The sequence below is a fragment of the Halichoerus grypus genome, chromosome 9, assembly GCF_964656455.1.
Source record: "Halichoerus grypus chromosome 9, mHalGry1.hap1.1, whole genome shotgun sequence".
In the NCBI taxonomy this organism is placed as follows: Eukaryota; Metazoa; Chordata; class Mammalia; order Carnivora; family Phocidae; genus Halichoerus; species Halichoerus grypus.
This window is the reverse complement of record NC_135720.1, coordinates 81,922,988-81,949,412: the sequence shown is the minus strand read 5'-3', so window position 1 is coordinate 81,949,412 and position 26,425 is coordinate 81,922,988. Positions and strand designations below refer to the sequence as shown.

General features: G+C 41.5%; 2 protein-coding genes and 1 non-coding gene across 7 annotated transcripts in view; 2 read left to right on the top strand and 1 right to left on the bottom strand.

Moving 5' to 3' along the window:
* The window catches only part of CGAS (cyclic GMP-AMP synthase), a 29,192-nt gene extending 13,708 nt beyond the window's left edge, over positions 1-15,484 (bottom strand). For 2 of the 3 annotated variants that reach the window (XM_036101103.2, XM_078055097.1), the window contains exons 1-3: positions 14,378-15,484; positions 6,160-6,379; positions 595-837 (exon numbers count right to left, since the gene is read on the bottom strand). In XM_036101103.2, the coding sequence (XP_035956996.1) occupies positions 595-837; positions 6,160-6,379; positions 14,378-15,028 (1,114 nt within the window). In that variant the 5' untranslated portion in view covers positions 15,029-15,484. The remainder of the gene's footprint in view (positions 1-594; positions 838-6,159; positions 6,380-14,377) is intronic. The other variant, XM_036101109.2, reaches the window with a different exon arrangement.
* On the top strand, positions 5,970-6,072 carry LOC118541656 (small nucleolar RNA U13). The gene has a single exon (XR_004920211.1). It is a non-coding gene; the product is annotated as a small nucleolar RNA U13 (small nucleolar RNA).
* A 5,059-nt stretch (positions 15,485-20,543) lies between the features above and the next one.
* The window catches only part of MTO1 (mitochondrial tRNA translation optimization 1), a 31,331-nt gene continuing 25,449 nt past the window's right edge, over positions 20,544-26,425 (top strand). The window contains exons 1-2 of one of the 3 annotated variants that reach the window (XM_078055089.1): positions 20,545-20,884; positions 26,151-26,350. In XM_078055089.1, the coding sequence (XP_077911215.1) occupies positions 20,668-20,884; positions 26,151-26,350 (417 nt within the window). In that variant the 5' untranslated portion in view covers positions 20,545-20,667. Of the gene's footprint in view, positions 20,933-26,150; positions 26,351-26,425 lie in introns of all 3 variants that reach the window. The other 2 variants (XM_078055090.1, XM_078055091.1) reach the window with 2 other exon arrangements.

The following is a 26,425-nucleotide window of genomic DNA, read 5'->3' as shown; positions in this document are numbered from 1 at the left end:
AGGCCAGTACTGCCCTTCTCTATTGAAAACAAACAAGCAAAAAATAACATTCAAATGTGGGTTAGAAGACATTTGAAATCTGAGTATTTGATATTACTACTACAACTATGCCTTTTTCAATTCCATTCCTCACCAAACTCCCATCTTATAGTCTATTTAGCCTCATGGCTCTTGATAAGCCAATAGCACTAGTTACTGTTTTAGTATATAATATTAACAACCCTTGGGGTGCCTGGCTGGCTCAGTGGTTAGAGCCTGTGACTCTTGATCTTGGGGTAGTGAGTTCAAGCCCCATGTTGGGCATAGAGCTTACTTTTTATTTTTTTTAAGATTTTATTAGTTATTTGAGAGAGAAAGAGAGAAAGAGCACGAGCAGGGGGAAGGGCAGAAGGACAAGCAGACTTTCCACTGAGCGGGGAGCCCAATGTGGGGCTTAATCCCAGGACCCTGGGATCATGACCCGAGCTGAAGGCAGACACTCAACTGACTGAGCCACCCAGGTGCCCCCATAGAGCTTACTTTAAAAAGAAAAAAGAAAAAAAAAGGGCAGACCATTCTTTTATGTCTTTAAGTTAACCTTCCCATTCAAGATACCTTGAAAACCATTTCCTTCCTTTGCATGCTTGGGTACCAGGTAAAATGGCTGTCGTCTTAAATTGGTTTTAACTTTTGTCCCAAGCCACTGACTGACGGGCAGTCCTTCCTGGGTGCTAGCAGGCCAGCTGCTTTTTGACTCCAAAGCCAGGATTATATCCACAGATATTTCTTTAGGTTTTCTAATAAGAAGTGTTACAGCAGGGCTCCCCCTCTTCTTCCTCTGCATAATGACATCTGTATCTGTTTAAACGCATAAAAGGGGAAGACAGCATTTATCAATCCAATTTTCTGCGAAAATAATATATCCGTCATTGGAGATCTCTAAAGTGCTAAGTGTAAGGTGAAGTGAGTTCTAAAGTAGAAACTGACCCCAAAAGCAGAGTGTTTTTCCCCATTTAACCAATATTTATCAATACCTACCATAGGGAAGCATTGTCAAAATTCTGTCTGGTATAAATGATGAGGAGCCCCTGAAGACTTTGAGCTTTGGGAGTATTGTGATTAAATTTTCACTTAAATGTATGGAGGGAAGCCTGGGGAAAAGAGCAGATGAGTGGCAGGGAGGAGACAGGCAATCGAGAAGACCACAGCAACGGTCTAACCCAGAGGGTGTGTGCGTGTGGCACCACAGAGGCGGGGGCATGAAGACAGGGAGCAATCCATGTTCCCTGCGGCATTATTCACAACAGCCAAGACATGCAACAACCTATGTGTCAATGCATGGATGAACGGATACAGAAACTATGGTAACCATACACAATGGAATACCATTCAGCCTTAACTCAGAATATCCTGCCATCTGTGACAACATGGATGGATCTGGAGGACATTATACTAAGTGAAATAAGCTAGATGCAGAAAGGCAAATACTGCATGACCTCACTTTTATGTGGAATCTAAAAAAGCAGAATACATAGGAGCAGAGGATAGGATGGTAGTTACCGGGGGTGGGGAGGTGAGGGAAATGGGGGGATGTTAGTCAAAGGGCACAGAGTTACAGTTATGTAGGATGAGTAAGTATAGAAATCTAATGTATAGCATGATGACTGTCATTAACACTACTACACTGAACACTGGAAGTGAGCTCAGAGAGTAGATTTTTGGTACTCTCACCACACACACAAAAGGCAACTATGAGAGAAGGTATGTTAATTTGCTTGACTGTGGTAATCACTTCACTACGTATATGTATATCAGAACAGCATGTTGTACACCTTAAATACAGCTGACCCTGGAACAAGATGGGTTTGAAATGTGCAGGTCCACTTAAATGCAGATTTTTCTGGTAAATATAGTACAGTCCTGTAAACATATTTTCTCTTCCTTATGATTTTCTAAGTTTTTAAATTCCAGTTAGTTAACATGCAGTGTAATATTAGTTTCAGGTGTACAATATAGTTATTCAACACTTCCATACAACACCCTGTGCTCATCATGACAAGTGCATTCCTTAATCCCCATCACCTGTTTAATCCATCCCTCCCCCCACCTCTCTTCTGTAACCATCAGTTTGTTCTCTGTAGCTAAGAGTCTGTTTCTTTTTGTCCCTTTGCTCCTTATTTTGTTCTTTAAATTCCACACATGAGTGTGATCATATGATATTTGTCTTTCTCTGACGGACTTATTTCCCTTAGCATTATACTCTCTAGCTCAATCCATGTGATTGCAAATGGCAAGATTTCATTCTTTTTTATGGCTAAATAATATCCCATTGTATATATAAATAAATATATATATACTTATAATAATATACATTATATATATATATATATATATACACACACACACACACACACGCACCACATCTTTACCCATTCATCAATCAATAGACACTTGGGCTGCTTCCATATCTTGGCTACTGTATATAATACCTCTATAAACATAGGGGTGCATGCATCCCTTTGAATTAGTGTTCTTGTATTCTTTGGGTAAATACCCAGTAGTGCGATTGCTGAATTATAGGGTAGTTCTATTTCTAACTTTTTGAGGAACCTCCATATTGTTTTCCAGAGTGGCCATACCAGTTTGTATTCCCACCAACAGTGCACAAGAGTTCCTTTTTCTCCACATCCTTGCCAACACTTGTTGTTTCTTGTGTTTTTGATTTCAGCCATTTTGACAGGTGTGAGGGGATCTCTTACTGTAGTTTTGATTTGCATTTCTCTGACGTTGTCATGATAAACATCTTTTCATGTATCTCTTGGCCATCTGCATGTCTTCTTTGGAGAAATATTGTTCATGTCTTCTGCCCATTTTTTAATTGGATTATTTGTCTTTTTTGGTGTTGAGTTTAATAAGTTCTTTATAGATCTTGGATACTAACCTTTATTGGATATGTCATTTGCAAATCTCTTCTCCCATTCAGTAGATTGTCTTTTAGTTCTGTTGATTGTTTCCTTTGCTGTGCAGAAACTTTTTATTTTGATGTAGTCATTCCTTATGATTTTAACATTTTTTTCTCTAGTTTACTTTATTGTAAGAATATAGTATATAATACATAGAACATACAAAATTTGTGTTAATCAACTGTTTGTTATCCGTGGGGCTTCCAGTCAACAGGAGGCTCTTAATGGTTAAGTTTTGTTAAGTTATACACAGATTTTCAACTATGTGGGGAGGTTGGTGCCCCTAACTACCCTGTTGTTCAAGGAACAACTGTACAGTTTTTATTTTTTTTTAAAGACACAAGTAGCAGAAATGAGAACAATTAAAGAGGTCCAAATCAACAAAACTGGTAGATGGACTGAATCTGTAAGGTAAGAAAGAAGGTAAAAGTCTGAAATGCCATCCCAGGATTTTGACCTGGGAAATGGTTGATGTTGATTTGATTCTTCAATATGGAATAATCAGAAGGAAGAAAGATTGGGCTGAGATGCACTTCACTTTAGACATACTGAGCTCTAGGTGTGTGGAAGATACCCAAGTGAAGATGGCCATAGGATAGGTGGCTGTGGTGGCCAGAAATTTGGGAAAGGAGTATAGAGGAGAGATACTGGCTTTGGTATTGGGAGGTGTACAAGCAGTAGCTAAAGACCACTCCCAGATAAGACTTCTGGAAGGGACCACAGTGAGAGAGAAGATAGGGGACAAAGGAGAAAATCCTAGAGAACGCCCTCATTTTCTTATTACTAAATTGGCAAAACCCACTTCTTACCCATGATATACTTCTACCCTCCCATTCCTAGTAAGAAGTGTCCATCTAGGGGCGCCTGGGTGGCTCAGTCGTTAGGCGTCTGCCTTCGGCTCCGGTCATGATCCCGGGGTCCTGGGATTGAGCCCCATATCGGGCTCCCTGCTCGGTGGGAAGCCTGCTTCTCCCTCTCCCACTCCCCCTGCTTGTGTTCCCTCTCTCACTGTGTCTCTCTCTGTCGAATAAATAAAATCTTTAGGAAAAAAAAAAAAAAAAGTGTCCATCTACCTTTCCAAGGCCACCCCTGCACATGGTGTCTGGATTCCTTCCTTCTCACCTTCTTAAGCAGCTTGTTTCTTCAATTGTTCCCTCTCTCGTCATCAGTGGCTGCCCCCTCCCTACTGGATCATTCCTATCTGTATACAAAGGGTTCCAGTATTTCTCATTCTAAAATATACCTCTCTCTTGACCCCACCCTGCCTCTTCCCCACACTGACCCATCTTTCTGTGTCCTTTACAGCTGAGACTTTGTGAAGATATGCCTACAACACATGCTGTCTTTACTGCTTCCCTGCCCTTTGTCTCTTGTGTGCTCAGGACCCCACTGGAACTGCTAAGTCAAAGTTACCAAAAAACCCCACAAAACTGTAGACCAAATCCAATAGTTTCTGGACATCAGTAGCACTCTATACACTGACCGCTCATTCTGAAAAACACTTAGTCTCCTTATGCTCCTTCTCTTCTTCCCGACCCCTAATGGGATCCTCTTCTTACCACTCTACTTAACACTACAACTCCCCCTCCCCCATCCTATCCCCAACACTCTTGATCCCTCTCACTTTGCTATACTTTTTCATCATAAAACTTACTACTTTCTAGTATATAAGATAATTATGGTTTCCATTTGTTATTAATTGTATGTCTGCCCTTATATAACTATAAGGTACAGAAGGGTGAAGGTCTTCATCTCTTTATTCATTACTGTATCCCAAACACCTAGAACATCTGGCACATTAGATGATCGATGGATATTGATTCATGAATAAATGAATCAACCCTCTCTGCCTACGTGGTCTCATCCATTGTCAATGCCATTTATATGTTTACATACAGCCCAAACATATCCTCTGAACTTCAAACCCATATCCAATAACAGACTTGACATACTCACTTCAGTGTATCACAGGAATCTCTAACTTAAAATATCCAAAGCCAAACTCCTCTAATTCATACCTCAAAATACATTCCTCTTCAGTCTTTCCCATCTTAGAAAATGGTACAATCAATCCACAGAGGTGCTCAGTCAGCAGACTGGAGGCCTTCTTTAATTCAGTCCTTTCTCTCCACCCCTACAGTTAATCCAGAAGTAAGCACTGCTACAAGCTTGGATATGTCTGCTTCTCTCCATCCCCACCTCCATGTAAGCCACCACTATCTTTCACCTGAATTACTTCAATATTTTCCTTTTTCTTTCCTTTTCCTTATTTGTCTTTTTTTTTTTTTAAAGATTTTTTTTTTATTTATTTGAGAGAGAGAGAATGAGAGACAGAGAGCATGAGAGGGAGGAGGGTCAGAGGGAGAAGCAGACTCCCCGCCGAGCAGGGAGCCCGATGCGGGACTCGATCCCGGGACTCCAGGACCATAACCTGAGCCGAAGGCAGTCGCTTAACCAACTGAGCCACCCAGGCGCCCTCCTTATTTGTCTTTTTAGAATATATTCTCCAGAGAAGCCAGAGTAAACTTCTAAAAATACAAAGCCAATCATTATTCCTTAATTAAAACCTGAATGAACATGAAATCAATCTGAATTCATTTCCAGGATCTACAAGTCCTTGCACAGTCTGGCCCTTGGCCACCTCTTCAACTTCATTTCATGTCACTCTTCCCCTTGTCCACATAGGCCTCTTTTTGTTCCTTGAGCTTGCCAAGCTCTTTTCCGCCTTGGGGTCTTACTCCACCCCAATTGCTACTACTTCTCCCAGTTCATTCCCTTCAGAGCACGCAGTGCAATTTGTGTTTACAAGCTTCCAGAGGCGATCCCAGTGATTTTATGCAACCACATGTACCCAGTGGCATAAGGCAGCTGTCCAGTGAATAATCAATGGAGACCAAAATAGAACTATTCAACATTTAGGAAGAATGCCAAGAAATTCTAGTAAACTAAAATCAGGAGCGAAGAGTTGTTTCTAGGACGTAGTGATCAACAGTCTGCTGCAGAGAGGTCAAGAAAGATCAGAAGAGGATCCTTTTGTAGTTCATAAGTGTGAGGATCGGGTATTCACGTTGTTGTGTGACATACGCCTCCCTCAACCCTGTTAGGACCTCAGCACTTTACCTGTCTGATGTGGAAAGAAAAAGATCAGGAGAGGAGTGTACATTGGCAATTAATGGGGATGATTAGAACTTTAAGAATCAAAAGTCAAAAATCTTACCTTGAATGTTTTTAATTTCTTCCTTAATGATCTTCCTAAACTTGAACAGCATCTTAGAAGCTGATAATATTTCGTCTTCTAAAAACTGACTCAGAGGATTTCCTTTGGGATTTCTTTTGAACTTCACAAAGTAATAAGCACCACTGTTGCAATATTCTTCTGGCTGAATTCTGGGGACCTCCAGTTTGAACATTATATCAAATTCATTAGGAGCAGAAATCTAAGAAATAGTAAAAATAGCACTGAAATGTCGGTTTGTGAGTATTTTCCAAGCAACTGAAATTTTTTTCTTGAAATGTCCACTTAACACCCTACTTTGAAAAGCAAGATTCCTGGGGCGCCTGGGTGGCTCAGTCGTTAAGTGTCTGCCTTTGGCTCAGGTCATGATCCCAGGGTCCTGGGATTGAGGCCCGCATTGGGCTCCTTGCTCCGCTGGAAGCCTGCTTCCCCCTCTCCCACACCCCTCTTCCACTGCCCCTCTCCCACTCCCCCCCCGCTCCCCTGTCTCCCACTCCCCTGTCTCCCATTCCCCTGTCTCCCACTCCCCCTGCTTGTGTTCCCTCTCTTGCTGTGTCTCTCTGTCAAACAAATAAATAAAATCTTAAAAAAGAAAAGCAAGATTCCTAAGATTTATATCCTCTGGAAGTGGGATTAGTGGAACTAAGAGAGTATTATTGTTTTGGTTTGTAGGTTCCACACTCTTTTTTTTAACCAAGAGTATGCATTATTTTTATAATTTAGAACAATTTTAAATATCATGCAAGCTTTTAAAATCCGCACCAGCTTTTTTCTGAATTTAAAACTTAATAAAATTAGGGCGCCTGGGTGGCTCAGTCATTAAGCGTCTGCCTTCGGCTCAGGTCATAGTCCCAGGGTCCTGGGATCGAGCCCCATATCGGGCTCCCTGCTCTGCGGGAAGCCTGCTTCTTCCTCTCCCACTCCCCCTGCTTGTGTTCCCTCTCTGTGTTTCTCTGTCAAATAAATGGATAAAATCTTAAAAAAAAAAAATTAATAAAATTAAAAACCAATAAGGTGCTATCTTTTATGTCACAAGATACTGCAGCCACCCTCCTGTCACAATGGTCTAAAACAATGTGTGTAGTCATGGCTGGCTAGTTGAGCAAAGGCCATCTTGTTAGAGCTGCTGGTCACCCAAGTAACTGTGAGTGCCAAGTCATGAACTACATTAGTGTCTTTGAACCACAGCATTTTAGGAGCTTCAAAGAATCATTTTCATCCTCACAATAATAATATATGAATCAGCAATCAAAAATGATTATTTTTCTTATATTAAAAATAGCACAGGGCACCTGGGTGGCTCAGTAGGTTAAGCAACTGCCTTCAGCTCAGGTCATGATACCGGGATCCTGGGATCGAGTCCCACATCGGGCTCCCCCTGCTCTCTGGGGAGCCTGCTTCTCCCTCTGTCTCTGCCTGCCACTTCCCCTCCTTGTGCTCTCTTTCTCTCTCTGTCAAATAAATAAAATCTTTAAAAATAAATAAATAAATATTAAAAATAGCACAAATCTTTCATTAGTCAGGAGCATGCTTCAAGTACAGCTATTGGACTGTACTGTTCAACAGGGTAGCTAGTAGCTATATATGTCTACTGACCGTATGAAATGTGGCTAGTCCAAATTGAGATGTACTGTGCTGTATATTGAATTGTGTCCTCCCAAAATTCATATATTGAAGCCCTAACCCCAAAAGTGACTGTATTTGGAGACAGGGCTTTTAGACGGTTAAATGAGATCATGAGGGCAGGGTGCTAATCTGATAGGACTGGCGGGAGGAGAAGGAGGTGGAGGAAGAGGAAGAGAAGGAGAAGAAGGGAGATCCCTTTCTCTCTGCCCACATGCACTGAGGAATAAAGTGAGGATACAAGGAAAAGGTGGCTGTCTACAAGCAAGGAAGAGAGTCTTCATCCAAACCTAACCATGCTGGCACTATGACCTTGGACTTTCAGCCTCCAGAACTCTGAGGAAATAAATTTGTGTTGTTTAAGCCACCCAGTTTATAGTGTTTTTGTTATGGCAGCCTGAGCTGACTAGGGTATACTATGAGAGTCGAACACTTGGGAGTGACGTCAGTGGGAATGAAGTAAGAGCCTCTGAAAATTCACTCTTCCACATAAGCAACAAGAACATGGACCAGATTAGTCAATTCAACTTTTTCAGATCTGTATATTAACCAAGAGCTTGCAACAATCCAAGGAGGATTTATTCCAGAAAAGTGGCTGAATCCCAATAGGAACTGTGAGCTTTGTGGGCACTGCCCTATTCTCACCCCCAGAGCACAGAAGGTTCTCATTCCCATTCCCTCTCAGAAACCCTCCACTGAGAGTAGCTACTATTCTGACTTCTTACACCATAGATTAGGCTCACCTGTTTGGAAACACCATATAAACTGAATCATATAAAATGTATTCTATTACATCTGACTTCTTTTGTTTAACATTACGTTTGTGAGATTCATCCATATTGTTATGTGTATTGGTAGTTTGTTCTTTTTCATCTTATGCAGTATTCTACTGGATTGATGAAATATATCAGAATACATTTACTTATTTTGTTATTGAGTATTTGGGTTAACAGTCAAAACTGTTCTGAGCACTCTCATATATGCCTTTTGGTGGACATAAGCACTCATTTCTATTGTGTATGTACCTAGGAGTAGAACTGCTGGACCACAAAATAAGCATATCTTTAACTTTAGAAGAAACTGTCAATTTTCTAAAGAGGTTATACCAACCTATCCTCTCTTCATCAAGTAAGGGTGTTTCAGTTGCTCCACATCTTCTCCTAAGATGGAATTGTCAAGCCTTTTAAAATTTTAGCCATTCTAGTGGATAGATGTGTGGTAGAATCTCATCATGATTTTAATTTACATTTTCCTGATGATTAATGATGTTGAACACGTTTATTGTTATTTGGATTATATACTAAAGCATCTATTCAAGTCTTTGCCCAATGTTAAATTGGTTTGTCTTTTTCTTATTGATTTGTACTAGTCCTTTGTCAAATATACATATTGAGAGTAACTTCTTCCAGGCTGTGGCTTGCATTTTCATTCTCTCAATGGTGAGAAGAAATTCAATTCTAATGAAGTCCAATTTATCTATTTTTATGGTTAGCAATCTTAGTGTCCTATTTAAGAAATATTTGTACATCCCATTGTTATGAAGATACTCTTCTATGCTTTCTTCTAGGAGCTTTGTTGTTTTACCCTTCATCTTTAGGTCTATTTTATATCTTGAATTAATTTTTGTGTATGACGTGTGGTAGGTGGGTGTCACAAATATCCAATTGATCCAGTATCGATATTGAAAAAACCATCCTTTCTCCCACTGAATTACACTATTGCATATATTTTGTACTGAATTGAATTATATATGCAGGTCTGTCTCTGGACTTCCTACACAATTGGCTTATTTGTCTATCATTGCACCAATAATAACTGCTTAATTAGTGTAGCTTTATAGTAAGTCTTGCTCTTTGATAGGGTAAGTCCTCCAACATTTTCTCCTTTAGAATTGCCTTTTATTCTAGGTTCTTTGCATTTCATTTCATTTCATTTTCGTTTTTTTTTTTTTTTAAAGATTTTATTTATTTATTTGACAGAGGGAGAGACAGCGAGAGAGGGAACACAAGCAGGGGGAGTGGGAAAGGGAGAAGCATGCATGGGACTCGATCCCAGGACCCTGAGATCATGACCTGAGCCGAAGGCAGTCGCTTAACCAACTGAGCCACCCAGGTGCCCCTTTCATTTCATTTCATTTTCATTTCTTTTCTTTTCATTTTTTTAAAGTAGTCTTCATGCCCAGCATGGAGCCCAACATGGGGCTTGGACTCAAGACCCTGAGATCAAGACCTGAGCTGAGATCAAGAGTCAGATGCTTAACCGACTGAGCCACTGAGGCAACCCCCCTTTACATTTTCATGTAAATCTTATAATTAGCTTGTCAATTTAAACAAAAAATTGATGGGATTTTGACTGAATTGCACTGAATCTATATAGATCAACTTGAGGAAAACTGAACATGATATAGATTTCCATTTATTTAGTCCATTTTCAAATTTACTCAGCAATGTTTTGAAATTTTTATCATCTTTAGCAAGATTTATTCCTAAATATTTGATGTTCTTGATGCTATTGTAAATGGCATTTTTACATTTCATTTACACTTTTTTGTTTTTAATATGTTGAAGTATTTTGGTTTTTGTTTACTGACTTTGTATCCAGCAATCCTGCTAAATCCACTGATAACAGTTGAACAACACAGATTTGAATTGGGTGGGTCCACTTATACATGGTTGTTTTTTTTACAGTACAGTATTATAAATGTATTGTGTCTTCCTTATGATTTTCTTAATAACATTTTCTTTTTCTTATTACTTTATTGTAAAATACAGTATGTAATACATATAACAGACAAAGTATGTGTTACTGTTACTGTTCATCAAAAAGTCAGTCAACACTAGGCTCTTAGTAGTTAAGGTTTTGGGGAGTCAAAAGTTATATGCAGGAAGCCTGGATGGCTCAGTCCATGAAGGCTTCGGCTGGGATCATGATCCCAGGGTCCTGGGATCGAGCCCCACGTAGGGCACCCTGCTCAGCAGGGAGCCTGCTTCTCCCTCTCGTTCTGTCTACTGCTCCCCCTGCTTGTGCTCTCTCTTTCTCTGACAAATAAATAAATAAAATCTTTTAAAAATTAAAAAAAAGTTATATGCAGATTTTTGACTGCATGGATGGGGAAGGGTTGGTGCCCCTAGTCCCTGTGTTGTTCAAAGGCCAACTGTATTTCTAATAGTTTGTATAAAAATTCAATCAAGTCATCTGCATAAATAGGTTTTATTATTCCTTTTCTGATCTTACGCATTTTGTTTCTTTTTCCTGCCTTGTTACATGGGCTCTGTGTATTCCTTTACCTCCTCTTTTTTTGTTCAACATTATGATCATAAGATTCATTCACATTGTTGCATGTGGCTGTAGTTTCTTTCTTTTCTTTACTGGTTAATGTACTACTGGCTAAAATCACTACAATTACTCGATTTCTATTTAACCTTCCACTTAGCCCAAACTATATGACTGGTAAATTGCAAAGAGACAAAAAGAACATTATGGAATGGCAATTACACAGAGAATTTCTATAAGAAATCTTCCAAATTTTCACCTAGAACTTGACAATATTACAATAAAATACATGAATAAAAATGTGTCAATGTGGAACTAAGTAAATAAATTATTGAGAGGTGTGTCTATCCTTTTTATCAGTTACAAAGAGTTTGGAATCTAATTTTGAAATCCAAGTGTATACATAACAGAAGAAAATACACCAAAATGATAACAGTGAATAAAATAAACAGGAATAATATTGCTCTTCTATATGCTTTTCCTAACTTTCCAGGGACATCAACATGGAAAAGGGGCGAATATGGGAAAGGGTGAGAAAAGTGGTGGGGGGTGGGTAGCTGTGGGAGCCTGCTAGAAGATTAACTGCTGGAGCCAGGCAGTGAATCAACTCTACAATAAAAATGTATCAGTTTTAAAAATCAATATATGTTTTAAGCAAAACAAATTTCATTCAATTTCTTCCATCAGTGTATGATTTTAAAAAAGAGGGGCACCTGGCTGGCTCAGTCAGAAGAGCACATGACTCTTCATCTCAGGGTTGTAATTCAAGCCCCACTTTGGGTGTGGAGACTACTTATGTAAGTTAAACTTTTTTTTTTTTAAGATTTTATTTATTTATTTGACAGAGAGACACAGCGAGAGAGGAAACACAAGCAGGGGGAGTGGGAGAGGGAGAAGCAGGCTCCCCGCTGATCAGGGAGCCCGATGCGGGGCTCAATCCCAGGACCCTGAGATCATGACCTGAGCCGAAGGCAGACTCTTAACGACTGAGCCACCCAGGCGCCCCAGTTAAACTTTTTTAAAAGTAAAAAATAAAAATAAAAAGAAGACTGGTTCTCGGGCACCTGGCCTGGCTCAGTCAATAGAGTATGCCCCCACTCTTTATCTCAGGGTCCTGAGTTCAAGCTCCACTTTGGATGTGGAGTTTACTTAAAAAAAAAAAAAAAAGGAGACTGGTTCTGACTGGAAACTTCTTTAAACATCTTATTGTTCCTTCCAAATGACTGCACTGAATGATATTTATGTAATAAGAATCATACTTAAGCCAGACAATCTAATGAAAATTTTGCTCACTTGGCTTTCAAAATACTTTAGATGGAATTATATAGTCTTCAGTGCTAAAAAAGTTGAAGATTCAAAGACTGATACATACACTGTCTTTTTGGCAATAAATAAATATCACTGAGTCCACACCAATGAAATGGGGGGCTGTTTAGGCTACAGTTTATGTAAAACATTCTGTGACAATAGAGTTTACAATCCAGGTGGCAAGCCAAAAGAAAAATATATGAAAGGTGGGCGCCTGGGTGGCTCAGATGGTTAAGCATCTGCCTTCGGCTCAGGTCATGATCCCAGGGTCCTGGGATCGAGTCCCGCATCAGGCTCCCTGCTAGGCAGGGAGCCTGCTTCTCCCTCTGCCTCTCTCTCTCTCTCTCTCTCTCTCTCTGACTCTCATGAATAAATAAATAAAACATTAAAAAACATATATATATGAAAGGTTTAATTTCCACTGAAAGCTACCAGGTTAAATGCTTATCATGGGAATGAAATCTGAATCTGCTACCCTGAGAAAGCAGAGGTCTTGAGAGAAATCACTCATCCTTTCTTCTTGAGCACATTCATTCATTTGAATACTTGCTATGTGTTAAGGCTTAGAAATACAAAGATGCATAATACTTGGCCTGCTATCTTAAGAGTTTATAATTCTAAAAACCTAAATCTAGAGTTTAACAATCATTTACTTCTGAAGGAGAGCAGTTAATTGAATAAAGCCAATATGTAACATAAAATAAACTACGATCACCTAAATGCTATCAGCCTGTATTTCTGTTCATGCTACACCCAAAATTTTACAGATCTACTGGAGGTGCTCAGCCCAGCCCTGAAAAAAACTGACAGATTAGGTGAAAACACAACTAAAGAAATCTGCCACTGGGGGCGCCCGGGCAGCTCAGATGGTTAAGCGTCTGTCCAGCTCAGATAATGTTCTCAGGGCTCTGGGATCCGGCGGGCTCCCTGCTCAGCGGGAAGTCGGCTTCTCCCTCTCCCCCCACCGCCTCTTTCCCTCCCCCCACCCCCGGTTGTGCGCGCGCGCTCGATCTCTCTCTCTCTCATGAATAAATAAAATCTTTTTTTTTTTTTTAATATTTTATTTATTTGACAGAGAGACACAGTGAGAGAGGGAACACAAGCAGGGGGAGTGGGAGAGGGAGAAGCAGGCTTCCCCGCGGAGCAGGGAGCCCGATGCGGGGCTCGATCCCAGGACCCTGGGATCATGACCTGAGCTGAAGGCAGACGCTTAACGACTGAGCCACCCAGGCGCCCCGAATAAATAAAATGTTAACAACAACAACAACAAAAAAGGCCACCACTGGTCAGGAAAGAATCTTCAGTCAGGAACCTGCTCCTAAATCTTCAATTCATATTGGAATGAAGACTTTAATAACTCAGCCACACACAAACAAACGGAGCCGTGGAATACATACCCTAAAACAATCACACTGTATGTGTATTTAGGAGGAACACTTTTTAGAGTCTGTAGGAGATTTTTTCTTAATTTTTTAAAAAAATCACCCACTGTGAGGTTCCCAAGACATCTGTATAAGAAACTGGGGAAAGAGGAAGTCCGCAGGGGCTGGGGGTACTGACTGAAGATGTTCTTCCTATAGAGTTTTTCCCATAGGAAAAATGTTCCTAGATACACTAATTTTGTGGAATTTTTCGCACTTAATTATCCAAGTCAGAACTTGACTAGGGCACACCAAGTATAGCACTGTTACAGAAACTCCATACAAATCTGCTTGCATGAATGAATCGATACACTTGAATTCCCCCCAACAGGAGTGTCTTGACAGTAGTTGGCAACCAATATTGGTTAGCTGTATGTTCGTTGGATGTATAGATGGATAAACGAACAACCGATCCTCTTTTTGGTTGGAACTATGTCACAGGCCAAGAGAACAAGAGCCTGAGTTACTTCCGAAGGGAAGTGAGGGACCGCGCGACCCGCGGGAGTTGGGACTATCGGGCAGGCTGGGGACAGGGGCAAGGGAGTCAGCGGGAGGAGAGGCGCGGGGCAGCTCACCTTCACGTGCTCGTAGTAACTTCCGGTGCGCAGCAGGGAGACACCTTTGAACTCGGACTCACAGCTCTGCAATCTCCGCAGCAGGTGGTCCACAACCCTGTTCACAATCTCCGCCGCCACTGAGATTTCCTGGCGCCTCAGCCTCAACTTTTCCAGCACCGCTCGGGGCTTCCAGGCGCCAGGCGCCGCCCCCCTCTGCCTCAGACTCGACGCTGGCAGCAGCTGCCCGAGGCCGGAGACCTCCGTGGGCTCTGGCAAGTCTCTCTGCTCCTGAGCTGCGCGCGCGTCCCTCCCGCGGCGAGATCCAGTCCTGAGAAGGTGCGGCCCCGGAGCCGCAGGAGACGCCAGCTTCTCCGCCGGAACCGCCAGCCCCTCCACCACGTCTTCAGCGCCCAGAGTCGCCTTTTTGGCGCGGACACTCCGCGCGCGCGCCTGTGGTCTCTCCGTGGAGCCCGGGGCACTATTCTTCCGCCGGGATCCAGATGCTCTGACTGGGTCGCACTTCTGTGCTTTGGGCCCGGCGGCCCCAAGGGCGGCCGGAGGTCCGCTGGGCTCCGCCCGGGGATCCTTCTCTCCTTGCGCCAGAACCTTGGGGGCGGCGGCTCCGGCCTTCGAAGCTGTCCGCGTGGCATTTTTGCGCCGGGGATCCATGGCTGGCGCTCTCTATTCCCCGAAAGAAGAAAGACTTGGCTTGGGGGAAGGCCACGGGAGGAGGAGCCGGCGGTGGCAGCGGGAAATGAAACTTAAATATCTGGCGGGAACGCAGGGACCGCGGCCGGGGAGCAGGCGCCCAGGCGGAACGCTGGGAAGTCACGGGGAGCCACGACCCGGCCGCCAAGGGGCGGGCCGCCCACGGTGCCCGAGAGATGCTAACTTTCTCACCCTCCGGTGCACGTGACGTCGCCGGGCGGGGAAGCACACTGAATTCAACCAGAGGGCAGCAGAGAACACTCTCAAGGAGCTTTGAAAGCTTAACAGATTTGCGGGCATTCGGCCTAAAAGAATTTTGGGAAACTACGGAGCTTCTCCCACATTGAAGTTGACAGAGAAAAAAAAATTTTTTTAAGACTTTATTTGGGTGGCTCAGTCGTTAAGCGTCTGCCTTCCCCTGGGGTCATGATCTCAGGGTCCTGGGATAGAGCCCCGCATCGGGCTCCCTGCTCAGTGGGAAGCCTGCTTCTCCCTCTCCCTCTCCCCCTGCTTGTGTTCCTTCTCTCGCTGTGTCTCTCTCTGTCAAATAAATAAAAATATTTTTTAAAAAAGACTTTATTTATTTGAGAGAGAGAGAGAGAGAGCAGGGGGAGGGGCAGAGGGAGAGAGAGAGAGAAGCGGACTCCCTGCTGAGCAGGGAGCCCCATGCAGGGCTCAATCCCAGGCTGAGACCATTACCTGAGCCTAAGGCACATGCTTAACTGACTTGAGCCACCCAGGCGCCCTGACAGAGAAATTTTTTAAGTGTAAGTTTAAGTAAGGGTACTTTTTTAATTAACGAGAAATAGAAAATGTCCAACTTTTACAAGGCGGAAATGAGGACTGACTGCAATTGGAATAAAGATTTCATTTTATTTGACTTTGTAAAAGCACATACAGTCTTAAATTGTGTAGAAGTTTTTTTTTTTTAAGATTTAAAAAACATTATATACTTATTTGTCAGAAAGAGAGCACAAGCAGGGGGTGCAGCTAGCAGAGGGAGATGGAGAAGCAGTCTCCCACTGAGCGAGGAGCCCGATGCAGGGACTCAATCCTGGGACCTTGGAATCATGACCTGAGCCAAAGGCAGTTGCTTAACTGACTGAGCCACCCAGGCGTCCCTGTGTAGAAGTTCTTATCTGTGAGTTTTATCCATTGGTTCTCAAAAGCCCATCAAAAAATGGCACTTATATTTTAAATAATTCATGCTGTTTTGGCCCTTGTGATTCCAGAGTTCTCCATATAGGCTTTCAAATATCTATTTCTAAAGCCAATCCCTTTACAGAAATACATATTAGACAGGAAACGCCTGGGTTTAGATGCCTTGATTACTTTTTTTAAAAACCATCCTAACCATTTTTAGGTGTACAGTCCAGTGACATTAAATAATTAATATTGTTGTGCAACCATCACCACCATCCATCTCCCCAGCTCTTCATCTTGTAAAACTGAAACTCTACCCATTAAACAATAACTCCCCATTCCCTCGCTCTCCCTTGGCAACCACCCTTCTACTTTCTCTATGAATTTGACTACTCTAGGTACCTCATGTAAGTGGAATGATATATTTGTCCTTTTGTGACTGCTTATTTCATTTAAGATAATGTCCTCAAGGTTTATCCATATTGTAGCATATGTCAGCCTTCCTTTTCTTTTTTTTTTTTTAAGATTTATTTATTTATTTGAGAGAGAATGAGCGAGCATGGGGGGGGTTGGGCAGAGGGAGAGAGAGAGAGAATCCTCAAGCCGGCTCCTCACGGAGCACCAAGCCTGTCTCGGGGATTGATCCCAAGACCCTGAGATCATAACCTGAGCTGAAATCAAGAGTCAGCCGCCCAACCAACTGAGCCACCCAGGTGCCCCTGTCAGCCTTCCTTTTTAAGACTCGATATTTCGGGGCGCCTGGGTGGCTCAGTCGTTGGGCGTCTGCCTTCGGCTCAGGTCATGATCCCAGGGTCCTGGGATCGAGCCCCGCATCGGGCTCCCTGCTCCGCAAGAAGCCTGCTTCTCCCTCTCCCACTCCCCCTGCTTGTGTTCCCTCTCTCGCTGTGTCTCTCTCTGTCAAATAAATAAAATCTTTAAAAAAAAAAAAAAGACTCGATATTTCTACTTAAAGTATATAGCATATTTTGATAGCCATTCATCTGTCAATGGACAAAAATGCCTTGATTACTCTTTTAAAAAGGTTTTCCTAAAACCAATATTTTGATATATCCTCTTTGATACAAAGGTTTTTTGTTTTTTTTTTTTTAACACCCCAGGGCAATGAGCCCTAGTTTGAAATGTGATGTGAGAAATCTGTATTTTTTTTTTTTTTGTAAAATGGAAGGAGGACTATTGTGTAGTCAGGCTTGTTCTCAAGCAAACCAATTTCAGGGAAAAGTAAATACAAAGGAAAAGTTTATACAAAGGATCTAAGGGGAGACTATGCCTAGTTGTTCAAACAACAGCAAGTATGGCTGGAGCTTGTGAAGTTTGAGATGTTGTGTCAGTTATCAACTTACTGCTTCTCAGACAAGGACTTAATACACCCCTCAATATATGCTGTCTGATAAACAACAGAATTCCTTTAAGCAGTTCTTTCAAAGTGCCCACTATGTTAACCTTTCTCAATAGTGGTTGCAGAAGGACTATGTAGGAGGAAGAGGTTTCCTGCAATTTCCAACATAGTGGAAGGAGTGGAAGGGGATTGCATGGCAAAGGTCAGACTCGTAGATGTGAGAACGTCTAGTAGGGCCTACCCCAACTGTAGGCCCAGAAAGTGATCCCTCTGGGACCTTGCCACCTTGGCCCAGCCATAACCCATCTACAACTTACTAGACAGGGAAATCAAATTCCTGCCCGGCCTGTGGTCCAGAAGGTCACACACCAAGAAGTTGATCCTTCTACAAGCCTTGTGTGCAGCCTGCCTGTGGCCGAGGAGGTCCACAGAGAGCCGCTGTTCTCTTTGCAAGCCCCCTCTGTTATGTAGCCCATACTCTCTGAAGACCTTCTGCACTTGAGATCTGAACCCCTTTTGAATTTATTCTTACTTGGATACTCTCCCTCAGCCCTAGGGTACCATATATAGTTTCTTTATATGTTATTTCTTTTATTATAGTTATTCTTTTTTTTTTTTAGAGTGAAGTATTTGTTTGTTTAAGTAACCTCTAAGTAACATGGGGCTTGAACTCACAACCCTAAGTAACATGGGGCTTGAACTCACAACCCCAAGATCAAGAGTTGCATGCTCTTACCAACTGAGTCAGCCAGGTACCCCAATATAGTTAATTCTTTTTTTTTTTTTTTAAAGATTTTATTTATTTATTTGACAGAGCGAGACACAGCGAGAGAGGGAACACAAGCAGGGGGAGTGGGAGAGGGAGAAGCAGGCTTCTGCAGGGGGCCTGATGTGGGGCTCGATCCCAGGACCCTGGGACCATGACCTGAGCCGAAGGCAGACGCTTAACGACTGAGCCACCCAGGCGCCCCAATAGTTAATTATTCTTATATTAAATATCTAGAATATGATTCTTTTTTTCTTTTTAAGGTTTAATTTATTTAATTGAGACAGAGAGTGAGAGAGAGAAAGCATGAGACGGGGGAAAGTCAGAGGGAGAAGCAGACTCCCCGCTGAGTGGGGAGCCCTATGTGGGACTCGATCCTAGGACTCTGGGATCATGACCTGAGGTGAAGGCAAAGGCTTAACCAACTGAGCCACCCAGGTGTCCTACTATGTGATTCCATATTCTGACTGGACCCAGACTGCTACAGAGTTAGTATTGGGTGGTCCCAGGAGATAGAGGCCTAAAGATGGGATTTGGGAATTGGTTTTGTTGTGCACTTGGGCTTGAGCACTCAAGGAGGAGGAACCAGAAAAATGAGAAGGAGTAGCCAGAAAAAATAGGAGGAAAACCAGAATAGCTTGATGATGTCTTGGAAGACAGGTAAAGAAAGTGTATCAAGAAAGGGCTGTGAAGGGAAAAAAGCATTCACATATAAAGTGTCCATCTTCTTGACATTTATACTTAAAACTTAATTAAAGATCCAGTCTGGGCTACAGTATAATGAAATAGTCTTACACTGTTAATGCAACCTGACACAAAGCTTTCAGAAAGCTAATTTAGCCGTTATCAAAAATATAAACATTGAGGAATCCTTTTACCCAGTATCTTCATTTATAGAAAGAGTCCCATAAATTTAAAAAGAGATATATGTACAAGGATGATGATAATATAAAAAAATTAGAAACAATCCAAATGCCCAGTAATTGGGAGTTGATTAAATAAATTACAGCTAAAATGTAATAGATTCATATACATATGGCATAGAGTAAAAAATACATTGTTAAAAAAAGGAGCAAACTGGGGTGCCTGGGTGGCTCAGTCGTTTGAGCATGGGACTCTTGGTTTCAGCTCAGGTCATGATCTCAGGGTTGTGAGATCCAGCTCCACACTCAGCAGGAAGTCGGCTTGAGGATTTTCTCCCTCTCCCCCCGTCCCTCCCCCCATGCATGCATGTTCTCTTTCTCAAATAAGTAAATCTTAAAAAAAAAAAAAAAAAGCAAACTGAAAAATAATATAATCAGTGTTATATGTGCAAAATAATAGTAGCATGAGTAGTTGTATAAAAAAACTAGGAGGCGGCATACCTGGGTGGCTCAGTCCGTTAAACATTTGCCTTCGGCTCAGGTCATGATCCCAGGCTCCTGGGATCCAGTCCTGCATCAGGCTCCTTGCTCAACAGGGAGCCTGCTTTTCCCTTAGCCGCTTCTCCCTCTGCCTGCCATCCCCTGCTTGTGCTCTCTCTCTCTCTCTGACAAATAAATAAAATCCTTAAAAAAACACAAACAAACAAAAAAAACCTAGGAAACATTAGCAAAAAAATGCTGACAATAATTACAGAGGTGGGGATCAGGAGGGCTGACGAAGTTATAGCTTCTTTAAGTCTCAAAGTTTTCCATTTCTATTTGATAGATTTTAATAATCATTTGACTAAAACTACCACATGGGTTGTTTCACTAACCAGTTAAAGGTTTCCTCTCTAAGGAAGGCTTTAAAAATGCCCCCCCCCCAAAAAAAGTCAATTTCCAAAGGCTGGACATTTAATCTTCAACCATTTGATTCCCCTAATTGGCCATCATGAATCTTTCATCCACAAATATATTTTAACTGCTTTCAAATCTCCTCCTATTCAGAGGCTAGTCTTTATAAACAAACAGAAGTCCAGGTGATAGTTTACCAGAAAATTCAAAGAATCTTATAAGGCAAAGTGATTAAAATCATTGTCTGTAGGTGACCAACTGGAGATTAGGGCTGCCAATCGCCGAAAAGGACAGAAAATGTCCAAGCAGGAGCCATCAATTCACAGCCATATGTAATCAGAGGCCTCCAGGGACCGTAAAACAAGGTTCACACCAGCTGGGCCACCTGCACAATTACCCGGTCTCGCTTCTCCAGTAAAGTCGCGCCAAAGCCCCAATCAGCGCTGACGCTGGACGTAAACTGCTACGCTGTGACATCAGAACAAAGATGGCTGCGCCCTGAAGCCTTTCCTTCCTATCCTGTTTTTGCGCCTAGTTCGTGTCAGGTTCAGGGTCAGACTCTGCCTTTTCTCCAGCTATGTTTTCTCTCCGAGGTTGTGGTCTCTGTGTCGCGGCTTCCCTCAGCAAAAAGCACCTTCCGTTGGCCCGGTTCCTCGGCGACAGCGCGGCGCCCGTGGCTGCGAACTTTGACGTGGTAGTCATTGGCGGAGGACATGCCGGGACCGAGGCAGCCGCCGCTGCTGCTCGCTGCGGCTCCCGGACTCTGCTACTCACCCACCGCGTGGACACGATCGGTGAGGAGTTCGGGTAGCGTGGAGCTTGGCGTAGGACGCAAGCTGCCAGTAAGCCCCTTCACCGCTTCCCGGTGGCCTGATGCGGGCAGCCTCTCCTCTCCCCAAGCTAGTGAGAATCCTAGTGTCTGTGGTTTTATCCTAATTTGAGTTTCACAGATCAGGTAGCCCTGGCCCAGAACCCTGGATTAGGCTGTTACGTGGACCATGTATTGTGCTGCTGCTGACAGAAGTAGTTGAGGGAGTTGGGGTCCGTGCCTTGGGAAAGGGGGAAACTAAGAAAAGAAGCTGATAGCTTCTTACTTCATTGTTGTCATTTACCCTTTACTAGCTTGTTGCTTTGGAAATGGAGTGCATTAACATTTATTAGGAATTACTTGTTAAACGACTGTTGTGTTTTTCTCGAGATTTTGTGAAGCCCTTTTGAAGAACGATGCTACTTTTTATTGCATTCTATATCTCTACTTGGTGTTTGTTTCCTAATTTTGTACTCAGGAACTGGCAGTGCTTTTTCCCACTTAATAGGCAATGGGTGGACGGCTATAATTTAAAGCAAGACCTCTCTCTAGCACCATAATAGATGCTAGCTGAAACATCATCTTGTAAATCATGCAAACCTGTTTTTTTCCTCCTGCATTTAGCTCAGGAGTGAACAGTAGAAATATTAACTGTTTTGCAAAAATTGTGAATAAATCACATATTTGATACTGAAATACTTTTTAAGAATTACCATTCAGCTTGTAACTGTGGAGAAATATACACTGTTAACAGTGATTCTTTTGGGGGGGGGTGATTTGATTTTTTTTTAAAAGGTTTTATTTATTTATTTGACAGAGACACAGCAAGAGAGAGAACACAAGCAAGGGGAGTGGGAGAGGGAGAAGCAGGCTTCTGGCCCTGGGATCATGACCTGAGCCCAAGGCAGACGCTTAATGACTGAGCCACCTAGGCGACCCTGGGGGTGATTTGATTACCCAAAAGATTACACTTTGTTTATTATACATTTCAGTGTTGTTTACATTAAAAAAAAAAAAAAAGACTGGCTACTACTTTTCGATAATAACTTAAAAATTTAATGAAAAAAGTATTATTGAACTAAGGTCATTAAATATAAGTAATGTAGTTCTGTGAGGGATAAAGGGATACTTACCAAAATCCATATTCATATTATTCTACCAACACAGTTCAATCCGTTTTCTTTTTAAATAAATGCATTTCAGAGGTAATAACTCTTATAGATGAGCTTAGTAAGTGACAATTTTGTTTTGAATCAAAATCTCATTTGTATGGTAATTTAATATAGTGGAGTATCTTAAATATTTCTACGTGGCCTCAGAAAGATAGCTTTGACTTAGAAGGTTCAATGGACCTAAGAATGCAAAAGGCAAGAATTGTCCTGTTGTGATTTAGTCATTATCCTGTACCAATAATGAAATGAGAGGCGGAAAGTCTTTTATTTTCTACTAACCTGGAAAATAATGGTTTTTTGCCAACTATTTTTGCATTTCACAATGAAAGAGAAAAGCCTTGTGCACCTGTTTGTTCTGTGTCTTATTACCTATGCATTTCATGGAAATGTTCAACATTAAAGAGATTGTTTGACATTCTGAATTTCAATCCAGGCTTCAATGAGTTCTAGCTGTGTGACCTTGGACAAGGGACAATTTATTTAACCCTCAGTTTCTTTCTCTATGAAGTAGAAATAACAGTACCAACTTCAGTTTGCTGTAAAGTTTAAATCAGAAAATACATGCAAATAATCTGAAACAGTGCCTGACCCATTAAGTGGTTCAGCTGTTAAACTATTTTTTTACCATAAGCTTTTCCACATAGCCAACTTAAATTTTTTAGTAGAGTGAAAAATGGACTGATTTATACATTTTTATTACCATTGCCAACCCCAAGTACCACACTTGGGATGTTAGTAGTCTCTACCTAAGAACACAGATGACAAATAGACTTTCCTGTTCCAACTCCACGTGATTGGGAATGAAGGATAGTTTCCTGGAGTTCTATGTAGAGAAAGATCTTGAGGGCTAAGCAAAAGAAAAGTGGCATGTTCAACTTTTATGCCTGTAAGGAGAGGGGCTCAACATTAATAAATATATTTGAGAAAAGGTTTTCAGCAGTTTAAAAAGACAAGGATTTCTTTGCATGTAACTTTCACAAGTGTAAGTTTTACAAATAGGTATATAATGTACAGTAATTCAATAAAGGGCCTGCTTCTCCTACCTGCTGCTCTCCCGCTTGTGCTTGCTCACGCTCTCTCTCTCTGATAAATAAATAAGTAAGTAAGTAAGTAAAACAACATGGAGTAATGGGAACAGTGGTGAGCTGGAAAGTATATCCTCATCCATTGTTTTGTTTGTTTTTAATAAAAGCTTCATGTATACCAAGCAAAACATCACCAGCAAATCACTGAGTTATGAGCTCTGATCTAAAAGTATCTGAGGGGTGCCTGGGTGGCTCAGTCGTTGAGCATCTGCCTTTGGCTCAGATCATGGCCCCAGGGTCTGGGATCGAGCTCTGCATCGGGTTCCCTGCTCCGCAGGAAGCCTGCTTCTCCCTTTCCCACTCCCCCTGCTTGTGTTCCCTCTCTCGCTGTGTCTCTCTGTCAAATAAATAAAATCTAAAAAATAAATAAATAAAAGTATCTGAAATGTATCCTGTCTAAAGATTGGAAGAGGATTACTTAAGAGTGATACAGAGTAATAGAAAAAAAATCATACTTGGTGATATTTCACATTTCTAATTGCTGTTTTGATTATTCATTAATAATTCAGATATTTCAAGTGTGATTAAGTTATTGTGGGTTTTTTTTTTCTCTAAACAAAAAAGGTCTTTGTCTGAAACATTTATAGTTGATACAATGTCTGGAAGAGAAGGAAGTGTGTAGAGCTATAAAAGATGTAAGATTGGACCTGAATCGATACCTGGGAATTCATTATACTATTCTTTCTTACTCTTTAATAAAATAGCTTAACATTGGGTCACCTGGGTAGCTCTGTCAGTTAAGCATCTGACTCTTGGTTCAGCTCAGGTAATGATCTCATGGGTTGTGGGATAGACCCCACATGGGACTCTGCACTCCAGGGAGTCTACTTGAAGATTCTCTCCCTCTGCCCCTCCCCCAACTCATGCTTCCTCTCTCTGTCTCTCAAATAAATAAATCTTTAGGGACACCTGGGTGGCTTAGTCGGTTAAGCGTCTGCTTTCGACTCAGGTCATGATCCCAGGGTCCTGGGATCGAGTCCCACATTGGGCTCTCTACTCAGCAGGGAGCCTGCTTCTCCCTCTGCCTGCCATTCCCCCTGCTTGTACTCTCTCTCTCTGACAAATAAATAAAATCTTAAAAAATATATAAATCTTTAAGAAAGAAATAGCTTCACGTTTGTATGTGAAATATGTTGAATTAGAAACTCAGGAATGCAAGTTGGTTGCTTTCATATAAATTCAATGATAGGATATTCACTGTGTTTATCGATTTTATGCAATGTATGGAGCACTTTTCTAAGATATTCATGTAGGGATACTTATGTCAATAGTAATATTTTACATATGAGAAAGTCATAAAAGTTTTTAAATGTTGCTGCTAATGGAAAATTATTTATGATTAAAATTTTTTAAAGCCAATTCAAAGAAATGATGTGATTTTTGAAGAAGTGGAAAGCAGAAGCAGAGAGTATTTCACACTGAGAAATGTTTTACACTGGGAAATAAAACAATTATTAGTAAATGTTATTTATTGCTTATTCTGTGCCAGACACTGTGCTAATTGCTTTGTGTACATTCTCCCATTTGCAAGTAACAAATCCTTATTATTCGATTAATTTAAACAAAAAGGAGAATTTATTTTTTTTAAACTTATTTATTTATTTGAGAGAGAGAGAAAGAAAGTGAGTGGGGGGAGGGACAGAGGGAGAGAGACTCTCAAGCAGACTCCCTGCTGAGCACAGAGCCTGATATGGGGCTCAATCTCAACGACCCTGAGATCATGACTTGAGCCAAATCAAGAGTCAGACCCTTAACCAATTGAGCCCACCCAGCTGCCCCAAGAATTTATTTTTTAATAAGAAATTTGCAGGTAGGTCAGTTTTAGGGTTGGTTAATTCAGCAGCCCACAATGTCTAAGGACTCATTCCTTGAATATCTCCATTACGCCATTCTTGAATTGTCTTCAAGCTAGCTATCCTTACGATTACAAAATGGCTGTAATAGTTCCAGGTGTCACATCCAGATATGACAACTTCAACCTAAGAAGGGTTTTTTTTCCCTCCTTGTATCTCTTTGAAGAGGAAAAACAACCCATTTTTAGAGACCCCCTCCCCAACAGATCACCCCTCGTGACTTATTTCCCATCCCTAACCCAGACAGTGGCAAGTAGAAACAGGATTACCATGATTACTTAGATCAATAAAGATTTATTCCTACTGAGTTCAAGTCACACTCCCAGAACACAAAGCCTCCTAGGCGAGTGTTTGCCTAAATAAAATTGTGATTCTGTATCAAAGGAAGGGGGGAAATAATCTGCAGCTGTCATTCTTGTTTTTACAGTAGGGAAACTGAGGTAGAGAAAATTAGATAACTTGACAAAATGACAGAGCTTGTAAGTGGTAGATCTAGGAATTGAGCCAGGTTCTTCTCACTCATTCCTGACCCATGCTTCTAATCACAGCACAATTCAGCCTCCTTATGGAGACTATAAAAACTTGCAGAGGGCTTGGTGGTGGCTGTGGTGGACCTACAGCTGTTGACATAGCTTTCCTATCCCTCCACCTCCCATAAAAACCTTTGAGATAACCACATGAGTTTAGACCTCCAAATAAGACTAGGGGAGTTTAAAGAGAAGGTATAAAATATGGTTTCTACTCTCAGGAAGCTTATAATTTAATTATTTTTATGAAATAAGCAAAAAGAAAACAGCAGATGACATTTATGGAAGACAATTGATGATAACAGTGAATCAGAGCCAAGGGACTTCTTAAAAGTATGCTTCATTTGGGGAACGTTTTAAAGGAAAAGGCAACCTAATGAACCAGTAAAAATATGTGTCAAGGAAAAGATTCAAAAGAAACTACAGTCAATGTTTTGTCTCCCAAGATGCCCTGAATGACTCTTACATCCCATTGGGATTTTCTAATTTTCTCTCCGGCGATTGCTTCAATTGTATTACATGAGATGATTCTAATCACTTGTACAGACATTTCCCTATTAAACACGCACTACGTACGGGGTGCTCATATATTTATTTTATGTCTGTTCTCCTTAGGTCAGATGTCCTGTAATCCTTCCTTTGGTGGCATTGGCAAGGGACATTTAATGAGGGAAGTTGATGCCTTGGATGGCCTGTGTTCTCGAATCTGTGACCAATCTGGTGTACATTACAAAGTATTAAACCGGCGTAAGGGACCGGCTGTTTGGGGTCTGAGAGCTCAAATTGATAGGAAACTTTATAAGCAGAACATGCAGGTAAGGATGGGGCAGGAAAACAGGAGAGACTGTAGTGATTATTTATTTAACTGTTAGGTTTCAACCTGTGTTCTC